The sequence below is a fragment of the Acartia tonsa genome, chromosome 9 (assembly GCF_053477335.1).
Source record: "Acartia tonsa isolate MP-2025a chromosome 9, ASM5347733v1, whole genome shotgun sequence".
Taxonomy (NCBI): domain Eukaryota; kingdom Metazoa; phylum Arthropoda; class Copepoda; order Calanoida; family Acartiidae; genus Acartia; species Acartia tonsa.
Genome location: NC_137268.1, coordinates 47,529,574 through 47,541,953, shown reverse-complemented (window position 1 = coordinate 47,541,953; position 12,380 = coordinate 47,529,574). Strand labels below are relative to the sequence as shown.

General features: G+C 31.1%; 1 protein-coding gene across 1 annotated transcript in view; it reads left to right on the top strand.

Annotated features, from left to right (window-relative positions):
* LOC145329100 (uncharacterized) overlaps window positions 1-12,380 on the top strand; it is a 56,632-nt gene that overhangs the window by 14,435 nt on the left and 29,817 nt on the right. The window contains exon 2 of the mRNA XM_080173135.1: window positions 10,661-10,786. Within this exon, the coding sequence (XP_080029261.1) occupies window positions 10,661-10,786 (126 nt within the window). The remainder of the gene's footprint in view (window positions 1-10,660; window positions 10,787-12,380) is intronic.

Below are 12,380 nucleotides of genomic sequence, written 5' to 3'. Positions count from 1 at the left end.
TGTAATTAACATCGCAATGTCCCCAACTACCTATTTTTTTTTGTAATTAAAAAAAGGCGTACAAACTATAAGCAGTTAAAAATACATCTGTTTTACCTATCCATTTCTTCAGACAATAACATTAATTTATTGTATTGTATTATAGACAGTTTTCCGTGGATATTAAAGTTAAAAAATTATAAGACTAAAACCAATTTTATTAGTCCCGCGGGACAGAAGGCCCGGGATAACAAAACTGGAATTAATTTTATGATTTTTATTTTATTATTTGTGGAGAATTATCAGTAATACTATGCTATATACGATTTTTTAGTTTGGCTGACAATCGGTTCTAATCAAGCGGATATAAATCGGTTTCGAAGCCATACTGGAAAAGTTTAATACTTCATCAATACAGAATGGGTATTTTACTTGAAGCAAAATGCTTTAAAAGAATATGTTACATGTATTTTGTTGTATTCATTTTGACACCATGGAAACTGTCCCAATTTTGTATAACTTTTGCGGATCATGTTCCAGTTACGTCATATTTTTCTTTCCCGAAAAAGGGAAGGGGGGAAGAAAATCTCTTCAAAAGAGATGGGGAAAACCCCCTTTTCTCCCATCTCTTTTTTCTTCCCCCCTTCCCTTTTTTTTCTTTCCCTCTTCCCTTTTCGGAAAAGAAAAATATGACGTAACTGGAACATGTTCCGCAAAAGTTATACAAAATTGGGACAGTTTCCATGGTGTCATTCATTTTTCACTAGGTATCCTTTTCCCATCATGAAAAATATCAATAGATGCAGTAAAACAGTTATTTTGATCTTATTGTTCTAAATCAAAATTCAAAAAAGGATGACATCATCCATAAAACATTAAGAGAAACAAAAAAGACAGTAACAATTTTACAACAGTATTAGATTTTGTTATTTAGCAGTTGATTTCTAAAAATTGTTTGAAATTGCAATGGATATTGTTGTTAGATTGAAAGTTACTTTTAAAAATGTTCGACGTAAATGTTTTTAATAACATACAATTAGTTCAAAGAATGAGTCTATAAATATAAATGTATAACCAGAAAACTACCTAGATACTCTTTTGGGTACATTTTTCGTCTGCTAGCAAATTGCTTTCTTCTTTTTTTGTTGCGACTTGGCTGTGTTAAAATACCTGACGCTATTGGGTGATTTTCAAAGACCCAATTGAAAGTCGGAACAGATCCTCGGGTTGGGGAAATACAGTTATTTAACCCCTTTACCCTTTATTATTGAAAGATTGATTTACTTTATTGTTTCAGGTATGTATTTAAATTCTTTTTGCAGACTTATAAAACAATATTGGTTATATTTAACAGGTATTTTACTGGCGCCTAAAGCTTTATCATATCGTTTATCACATAAGTTGGCTCAAAAACTTGGCTTACTTTCATTCAATCTTGGTTTGTTTAAACTTCAATGCAGTGTCCAATATTTTGAACCAATAATTAATTTTAATCTACAAATGGGGTAGTAATGTTTATCAACATTTTTTATGTATCTTATGCCTTCAGATCCCTGTAAAATTATATAGATACAATTCCCTTAAAGTGCATTTTAAGCACTGAACCTCCCCATGTTTTCAAATAAATTAATATGAAAGGTGGGGTGTTAGCAATCCGTTGGTTTGTTTATTACGTAAAGTTAAGTAAGTTTATATATGGTACTGGGTAGCCGCAAGGCTAAGGTACCGCAAATTTAGGCTCTGTATGGCTGGCATTCCGTAGGGTTTAATCATAGTGAAAAACTAGCACTCATCCCTTATTTTCAATTTATTTGAAAACAAGTGAGGGTCTTTATAGCTCAACAGTCACTTTAAGAGAAAGCCAACATCGGATACCCAAAGAAAAAATGTCCTCAATTTATATCTGTACATAAAATTGTTCTTGCTCGATTAAAATTTGATTGCCACCAATAAGTTATCCCCCAGCCACTCTATATATGGTTTATCGTAAATGAAATCTTTTTATGCGGTAGAGTAGTAACAAATATGATCACATAAATAAACCCCCAGGAGTGAGAGGACAATGGAAGATTTTTACACTCCATGAAAGTTTTCATTTTAATATTTTTTAGCTACAAAAATGCAGACTGAGAATTAATGGGAAGGTTTATTTTGTGTTCATTGTCATATCCCTTACTCCCTGTCAAACCCCCCAAACATACGTGCGCCAATACAATAATTCATTCAATGATCAGCTAGTATTGAGGGAAACATAAATATTCATTTTACAGGATAATATAGCAAAAAAAATACACCAATATGTGAAAGTCATATTTTTTCTCGTTCTTAGAAGAAGTTTTCCTATTGTTTTATGTCCTGTAAGATAAGAATTAAGATTTCTTTTAAGATTTAAGTATATTTTATTTCTTTTTCAAAATTTAAGAAAAAATTTATGCTTAAACACCAATCCTTACATTACAATAATTTAATATATGGTAAGTTGTAGGCAAACCATAGGTTTTCCCTACAGGGGGGGAATAGACACGAAAAAAGTGTTATAGGTGTTGGAATTCTTAGAATTGCTCATGGAAGGGTATCGCTATTCTCATAAGTAAAAATGTCTGAACGTAGTACTGACTTCCTGGTAGCATCGTAGTATAAACAGAGATTGAAAGAAACAGGGTGGAGGGGGGGGGGGGTGTTAGTGCTTGATTTGCACTATAATGAAAAGCACTTAGTGGACTATAAATTATACTGGTACCCAAAGTTTTTTTTTCTCATTCGTTGGCTGAAAACTTTTCATTCTTTAATTAAATTGATTTAATTAGGGTTAAAAAAGATTTGCTTTTTATTTTCAATTTTATTATTATGTAATTAAGCATTTTCTCAGACTTAATAAACACTTCCTATCGGATTTATAAGTGAAACTTGTAGCTGTTTAAAATAATCCCCTTTACCCCATCCCCTTCCCTCTCACTGGCTGAATAAACTGACTATCAAGTGATGTCTATGTAAGCAACCTACATTTATGCCAAATTTTACCCTGTAATGATATTAACGTATATTCTATATCTATTCCTCTCCTACTAATCGTGATCAAATATAAATTTTTAATAATATTTATCTCTATTACTGAATAGTGGAAGAATAAATGTCTAATAACGACCATAAAGCCCAAGAGCCGAGCCTTATTTGGATACAAACACTTTTACAATGAAATATTGGATGTAATAATACAAGGATGAAAAAGGGACATTGGGCTAAAAGTTACATTAGCCCCCAAAGTTTTAAATAGCACTTTCTTTTCGTTGGCTAAACAACGTTGTGGACTATTATTAAGTTTTGATTGCTTGGTTCATTAAGTGAGGTGTCAAAACATTTCACAGAAGGTGTAATTTTTTATATTCATATCTTACAATACTTCATCAAATGAAATGATAAAATTGTTAAGAAAAAGAAGGATGACAACATTAATGAGTATAAATATATAAAAAAAACATCCAGGCAAATAGAAGGATAGAATAAGCAAAACAGACGGTAAGACGGAGTCGTATAGTAGATACTTTTTTATCTATCTTAAGAGAAAATCACATCTTTTATTCATATATTATTATTTCCAATACTCAGACACAGACAGTGTAAGATATTTTGCGGTCGAAAGAAGATGGTTTTGGATATTGACAAACATTCTTTAAAAAATATTTTAAATTGATAACAAAATGAAGCGCAGATTGCGGTTGCAGCTGGAAACTGTTTTGCTTTGCATTGATATTAACTTTAGCTGCAGTTCTTAAAAGTAAAAAATATAAATTACTCCTTGGTTATGAATATGAACAAGAATATAATCATTAGATCTATCCTTGTATCCTAGCTATTGAACTTTTTTAGCGATAGAAAGTTTTAATTATTTTTGAAAAAAATCTAATTTCAAAATTTAGAATTTGTGAATTGTTTTGAAGAATATATTTCTCCTATTCTATTCTCTAAAAGATGGTAGGTTGAAAATTATACATTTTATATCATCATCAAGAACGAATATAATCCAAATTATACAGCTATTTTCAAGAAATGAAAATAAAAAATTAGGATGTATGTGGATATTTGTAGCATGCTAACATGTAACTCGTTCATTGGTCAGTTCGTTCATCCCCTAGGGGTAGGGGTTGGGGTAAAGAGGTTGGAAGAGGGAAATAGTTATTTTAACCCACTTCAAGTTTCACTTTATTAGAGAACAATTAGTAATATATCCATATTTTTCTAAACACAAAGTAATTATTTTTAATGTCATTGAACTTAAAATTTAAGAAATATAACATTCTGGCATTTACTTTAAATTAGACATCAATGATATCACTTGTTAGAATTTGAGCATGTAATTTTTTTAATTTTTTCCATTAAAAAGTTTAATTAAGCATTAAGATTAACATTTTTGCTGGACTGAGATAAATTAGCTTTCAATTTGTTGACCCAAGTACTTGAGATAAAAGGAGAGTTAACTTAGATTAGCCCTTCATCACTCCTTCAGAGATATACATTTTCGAGAAAAATTTACATGCAACATACAATTAGCAATTGAGCTATAACTCATTAAGTTTGTGTTCTTTATATCTATAATTCATAAAGCTTTTATATTCATCAGATTTACCTAGATTACCTCGTACGGGCGGGATTACAGTCCAGGACCTTTTCGACTTGGTGTACTGTCTAGGTCCTGGTCCAGCAATCCAGGAGAACTAAGGATGACTTTTGCGCACCCTTCTCTGTCCAAACACCCAAGGATATTAGGTTAAGTAACATCCAACAGACAACCAACTCTCTGTGATGCACGACCTTTGTCTGAGAAGTCCCAACTGTGCATGGTAACGAGTTGCGCCTGTTTTGGGCCAAGGCATTCCCCCTACTCTATCTATTTATGTCGCGCATCTAACATAGCAGCAGTAGGAACCATTGTTAACGTCTTTAGTTATGACGCGGTGTCGGCCCGAGATTCGAACCTATCACCTTCCCGACGACGAGCGAATGCGCTTCGTGTTGAGCCACGGTCGCGGGTATTCATCAGATTTACTAGGATGCTACATGATAAATAAATATAAAATGTATTAATTAAATTGACTCAAGAGCATCTACTCTACAACTTACCACGATTAATTGCATGTCAGTCCATCGAGAACGCTATCTAATAAATTAGAATAGAAATTTGAAATTATTTATAAATATCTTTGAAATTAGTGTCAATATCTTTTGCGATTTACATTTGTAATTGTGGTCTTTATCTTTATAAGTATTTTGTGATTTAAGATACTGAAGGATGTAGCAACCCTTATTATACTTTATGATTATACCAGACTGACTATATTTTAATGAAATGTTATGATTTATATTGGTCTATACCAACATGGTCCACTGATAGTAAAGTGTTAAAATTGAATTACATCAATCTCATTACTTTCCAAATATAGTGTGTGTGTCCAGATACATTTAGTGTGCACTCACTTCGGCAAAGCAAATTATCCAGATAGCATACTGATAAATCTATAGTACAGATATATAACCAGACAACTAACTGGATCCCCCGTAAAGGACCTTTTTCGTCTGCTAGCAAATTGTTTTGTGTTTTTGTCTTTCGATGATTTTAAAAGACCCAATTGAGAGCCAGCACAAGGTCCTTGGGATGGGGATATACAGTTATTTAACCCATTCCCCCTCTATTGTTTATCTCTAATCGCTTATTAATACAACAGCACAAACTAATCTTTACCATTTGAGAAGGGTTGGCTGTGGCTGAGAGAGGTTAAGGCTGAGAGTTTCTACGCCCAAGGGTAGTGTTGCTGAAAGTGGCTGCGAGGAATCGCTACCACGCGTCAGCCACCTGTAAGCCTCAGGGAAATCAACCTCTTACAATTTGTAAAATCAGCTGGAAGTATAAACGTAACCCAAATATGAAAATCTTTTTTTTTTGATTGTCAAAGCATCCAAATGGGTTTAAATTCGAGGCCTAGTCACGGCAGCCCAGCTTTCTTTAATTGGCTGTTGCCTGCAGCTGAGGCTGCTGAGCCCAGGTTTTCTTTCAATAACGATTGAAAACACAGAACGATTAGTTACTTTACAGCCAACATGGTTTGAAACTTTGACAAAATTTAAATATATGTTGTCTTTGATAGCAAATAGCTAAGTTTCATTACTTTCCAAATACAGTGTCCAAAGTTAAACATGTAAAAACTTTTGGTGTTGATTTAATATGGAAAATACTTTTGATAGCTTCAAATTTATTCTTTAGAGAAGATCTTATTTTATAACTCTTTTGTCATTATATAAAAAAAATTACTGATAAAATTCTTTGCCTAAAATTCCTTTTAAAAAAAGAAAAATTATCAAATAATAAATATAGAATTTAAATATTTTTGCTTTGTTGTATTTTATTGGTTTTAAATAAACATACCAAGTTCTATCTATAGCTTAACTTTTTATGAGCATTAAGTAAAAGTACTAAAAAGATTAAGATAGCCTTTCTTAATATTACTTTTAAATAAAATAAAAAGTTTTTTTGTTTGATGGTTTATTTGTTATTTGTATCTTCAAGTGTTTTAATTTAAAGCATATATGGATAATTATGGTTGGAATTAAGTTATACTTAATTTATGGCTTTAAGCATAAGAGTTTTTGAAGAAAATTCCTTCATTGATAATTTAATTATTTGAGCATTAAGGCTCTTTAAAAACAATGTTTCCGTAGTTATTTGTAATACAATTAGTATGGATATTGACAATTTTAACGCAAACTTTTGGGAATTGTACATATTGAAGAAAAAATTTACAGGCATAGGAAAATTTATCAATAATTAAATTGAATATAAAGATAGCTATAATATTTTAAGTGTCAAATGCCTGTTTATTTACTACTTTAGGATTCTCTTTTAACAGATATAATTTAAACTGTATAAACCTTACAAATAACTCTAGACAATCCCATTTTCTAAAGAACCAAAAAAGTTTTAGCAAACAACGTCGCAGCAATTCAAGTATTTACTAAGCAAACCTATTAGACAACTATTTCTTTCTACTGAGTGTTTGCTTTCAGATTAAATTCTGGCAATATCCAAGTAAATTCATCACCATCCAGTTTTTGGTATATAAAAAATTTACAAATTCTGCTACGGTTAGATTAAAAAGACCGTATGTCTTTTAGGAAATTTTGTTATCCTATTATATAAAGTAGCTTATTTTGTTTTGTCTGAAGCTTTATAATAAATAACTACTAAACTGATTTAGTTCTCCTTTTTAGGGAAGCTTGACATAGGTCCCAGTATGAAATTTAATGAAATTTTCCGCCTCCTGATTTATGTGAAATTATAGAAGCCTGAATTTTAATAAAGAAATCATTGATTTCTTTTTACTTTGTAAAGTTAGTTAGGTATATCTAGGCATTAATTGACCAAATTTATGGGAAATTGCCGGTACTTTTTATATATAAATAGAAAGATAAAGTATCTAGATGTAATTTGATTGAAGCCCTTAAACGTTTGTCATGTCATGTGCTTTAAACCTTTAATTCTTTACAAAAACATTTACAATTTTATTTGGAAATGAAATAGGATCTCTATATTCTAATGGGTAGGAAGGGCAGAAAAATAACCTAAAACCATCCCAAGACTTAAATCTGAAAATAAAATATCGTAAAACTATCGCGGGACCTTTGTTGAGCTTCCTTAAAAAGGAGATCTCAATCAGTAAAATAGTAAAAGAAAGTTTACTAAGCAATTAATCAAATTTTGTCCAATAAACATACTTACACAACACGTCTAGCGAATCAAAACATACGGATTAAATCTTGGCTCCGAAATGACCGAATTTTCGTCCTTGATATTTATATTTTATAGTCAGGAATTATGCAATTAGCTGTAATGAATTGAAACAAATTAGTGAAACTTTTTATAGGACTAAATCTTCATTATTTCATAAAGTTTTGAGACAACATAGATAAAGCGGGACATAAAAAGAAAGAAATATAATAAATGGAATTATTTGAAACAAGAACAAAGTACAGCCAAAAATCCCTTTAAACTTTTTTCGTCAATGTGTTTGACTCTGTTTATGCTAGGTTTTTTTTCAATTCATCAATAAACAAAAAAAAAATATTTTTCATTTCTTCTTTGACATATTGATAAAGAACCTTGTAAACATAAGAACTGATATCGTTCTCTATTTCTGTAAAGATTTGTATTTGTCCAGCCCCTTAAAGAATTCCCTCCTTCATAAACAAAAATTGCTTTAGGTTTTTTTCTAAACCTGAAATTGAAAGTGCCAGTCGACGCCTTTAGGGTCATTATTATACCGTTATAAATACAAACCCCAAATGTAGAAAAGCACCACTCAAATAAGTCCAAGAAATTATGGTCAGCAGTCTCAAGTGTTTAAAAAGAAACATTGTCTTTAAATTGACTTTTTTGTTACAGACTTAAAAGATTTTAAAATCATCCACTTCAAGATTAAAAAGCTATAGTAAGGCTCAGAGAGAGGGAGGAGAATGGGCTGTTTATTACATTAGTCCCCAAAGTTTAATAATTACGTTTTCTTATTCGTTGGTTTAACAACTTTGGGGACTTTTGTGAATTTTGATTGATTGGTTAATTAAGTTCTAATCTACAGAAGGGGTAATTTTGTGTATCATCATGAGGAATGTTTTTACATTAATTAATCGCCCATTGTCTTATCACTTTAGATCCTGAGAGGATTAGTTACCCTGTCAAATAAAAAAGTCGATATTTGGTCGACATAAGTATGTGGTTATAATGTTATTAGTGGGTCGATGTCATCCATGGCCATTAAAGACGTATAATTGCCATAAACCCTTGAAATTGCATATTGACATAATGCAAATATTTTTTTACGCGGTAAAATTTACAATATCTCATACAATAAAAAGGTTATCTCGTATTCATTCGAATCTTGTGGATAGGAACCGGTTCTCATCCATACGAAAAAACATTCTATATCCGCGGAAAGCTGTAATAATACGATGCGAGAAATAGCTATTAATGTTAATTAAAAGTCAAAAGTCTGTTTTTCAGGGAATCTTTAAAAAGTTCCTTTAGATATTAACCTCCCGGCCCATCTATTCTCACTTTTAAAGCAAAAAATGGGCTAATCCCCTATTTAGCAATGTAAAAAGAGTGATCAAAGTTATACTATTTTATGCGTATCTAATTTATATTTTTATCTTTCATTCATTTTTATCTTAATTTTGTTGTCAATAAATAAAACTGAAGCGTAAATAATATTTTTTAAGCAAACTTCTCTTTCCTTTGGAGACATTTTCATATTCGCAGAAAAATGTCGTATAAGAGAAAAGAAAAAGTTAAAAATAATGAACGATTTATTTGAGAGTGTGGTGGTGCCCTCCCTCGAAATACCTATAAACCTTCCCAGGACCTACATTGTAAAGGAGAACACAGACAAAATTCCTGTTACTTTTGTATAAGGATTAAGTAAAACATTTTGCTTTATAAAAAAGGACATTTATATTTTTCTTTTTTGTTTGTCTAAGTCTTGAAAATGGATAAAAACTTTCTTGTTTTATAACTTTATTGTTGAAAAGAGATTACATTTTTATAAAAAAATAATTCAATAAATAGAATACATATTGAATACATATAAAAAGATTAAGTCACTTTTTTTGTACTTGAGTGTATTTATTAAAAGTAAACTCGTAGATTTATTTTTGTAAGAATTAAAATATCCACAGTTCTACCCCTACTGGGCTCTGCTTACCTTTACTTAACCTAACCTACAATAGAATTAGAAAATACATATTTTAGATAAATTTCGTTTGTGGTCCAAATGCGATATAAACAATAAATGTATAATAATGTATGACATCTACCTGGTTAAAGTGGTGGGGACCTTTTACGTTTGCTAGCAATTTTTTTCTGCTCTTATGTAGCGACTTGATATTCAAAGACCCAATTGAAAGTCGTCAAAGGGTCCCCACCCCGTAGTTAGAGTTACATACACCTCAGGCCCCCTCTATTCTTTTACTTTCATTTATAAAGAGATCTGTCGTTAATTTAAAGTATTGTAGTGTCTTTTTAAAGGCTTATCTTGTAGTTAGAAGATAAAAAAAAACTTTTTTATCTTTTTGATTTGTTCATTACGAAACAAAATTGATTTGTCTAATCTATAATTAAAAATAAGATTGTGAGTTTTTCTCTGTTATTGAGACGTAATTGGGAAAACAATTATCTAGCACTAATTGATCTCTAACTTAATTGATAAGACAAAAATATATTGTACAGTAAGGCTTCGAAACCGATTAATATCCGCTGGATTAGAATTGTTTCTCAGTCATACTGAAAAGTTATGAGTAGCAGTTTTCTGTACAACCAATCATAAGATTAAAACCAGTTTTTTTTAGATTGTGCCTTCGGCATCTCGGGGCTAACAAAATTGGTTTTTATCTTATAATGATATCCGCGGAAAGCTGTCTATGATACAATTTGATAAATAACTATTCTCCTTCCCAATGTTTGTTTGTCTGAAAGACATGGATTCATTATACCCTAGAGGGTCGATGAGTTACCAAAATTAGTTCTAAGAGATAAGAGATTGGACGATAAATTGATGTGTATACCCTCAATTGCGATAAGTCTAATGCACCTACCCTCTCTAAGAATTAATCTAATGTTGAAGTTATTTTGATATTTCAGGTAGCTGGAAGATGGCGCAGTATCGCCTTCCGCCTGGGCCTGGCCAAGTTTATACCTGAACTGGACGTTGGCAGGAGGGGCAGCACGCACAGGGGTGCCCGCAGGGCTGATAAACATAGACTGCAGGTAACAATTGAAGCAGCTTATATTGCCTATAAGTATAAATGACAAATAATAGGCCACTATACACTGTTATTGCCCAAAGGTAAAATGTATACTATCATTGGTCATTTGTATTGTATGAGGTCTTTTTTCTACAATTTTACTAACCAACTATCTTAATACTTTTTCATCTATGTTCTATAATTTTTGTCTCTTAAACCCAACTTTCTTCTTTACACATATTTTTTTAATTTTTAATTATTATTAAATTATTATTCTTAAAACATGAAGACAAATTTGTTTTATGTGTGTATTTTAATATTTTTAAAGCTTCTAAATATCATTTACAAAATTTATACATTTAAGAAAATGTACTTTATAAATATAGTTAAAAAAGAACAGAATTACTGAAAATAAAAAAAGATAAAGTAAAGAATAGAATCCAGGTAGAAAATTGGCCTGGTTAGACATAAAATAAAATTGGAGCTTTTGAAAGAAACAAGAGTTTTATGTTCTGTCAATGTTCCTGTAATTAAAATTTTTGTTTTAAAAGTACAATACAAAACTTCCTATAACCTATAAGGAGCTTTACTATGAAAAAGCCCAACCGTCCAATAGTTAAAATAAAAAAATACACAGACATAATTCATGACTCTTTTACATAAGGACAAATTTTGTACATTATTCCTGGAGTCAGTATTTGTTTGTGCAGCTATAGTGTTTGTTTGCCTTTCATCACGTTACCACAAAACTTAAAGTGCAATAATTTCCCATCAATTTCACTTCAACCCTTCTTTGTATATGTCTTAATAAAAGTAGTAATGCTCTGTTTTGTTTTGCTTGTCACTGTAAATTATTTTCGATGGATGGAGATGCCACAAATAACCTAAACGGAAACCTGTCTATGATCAATATGAAGCTTCTTATACCAAATCTGCAGGATATACTAACATACATTAGTTTCGTCTTGAGAGGTGAAGGAGGTATCCGAATTTAATTTCCACATATTTATTTTTTATTTGTCCAACCTAAATAAAATAGCCTAGAACCACACCATAGAACCTGTAAAGAACAATCTAATCGGTTCAGCTGATATCAAAATCTCCAGCTTCAGATGGATTAACGGACGGACAGACATCAGTCTACTTTGTATCATAGATAATAGAATATTTTAGAGGTTTTAAAGGCGGTTTAAAGACTAAGACAAAATACTTGGGTATTGTGAGTCGTATAAAGATAATAGTAAAAAAGTGCATCTATAAAGGATGCAAAATAATCAATTTGGATGACCTTTTTTATCATCACCATAAATCTTACAACTTTTGTGGATAAACGAGGATAAAAAAGTGCAAAGGCCTTTTTCTTGTAAATGTAATGTATAACCCAGACAACTACATGGCCCCTTTCTTGGGGACCTTTTTCGTCTGCTAGCAAATTGCTTTCTTCACTTTTGTAACGACTTGGCTGTGCTATAATATTTACGAAATTGTTGGCTGATTTAAAGGCCCAATTGAAAGTCGGTGTGGGGATATACAATTATTTACTATAATATATTTACAACCAGCATACTTTCATTATTAAGTTTAGTTTAGCGTAGTAATTATTTTTAAAAAAAACG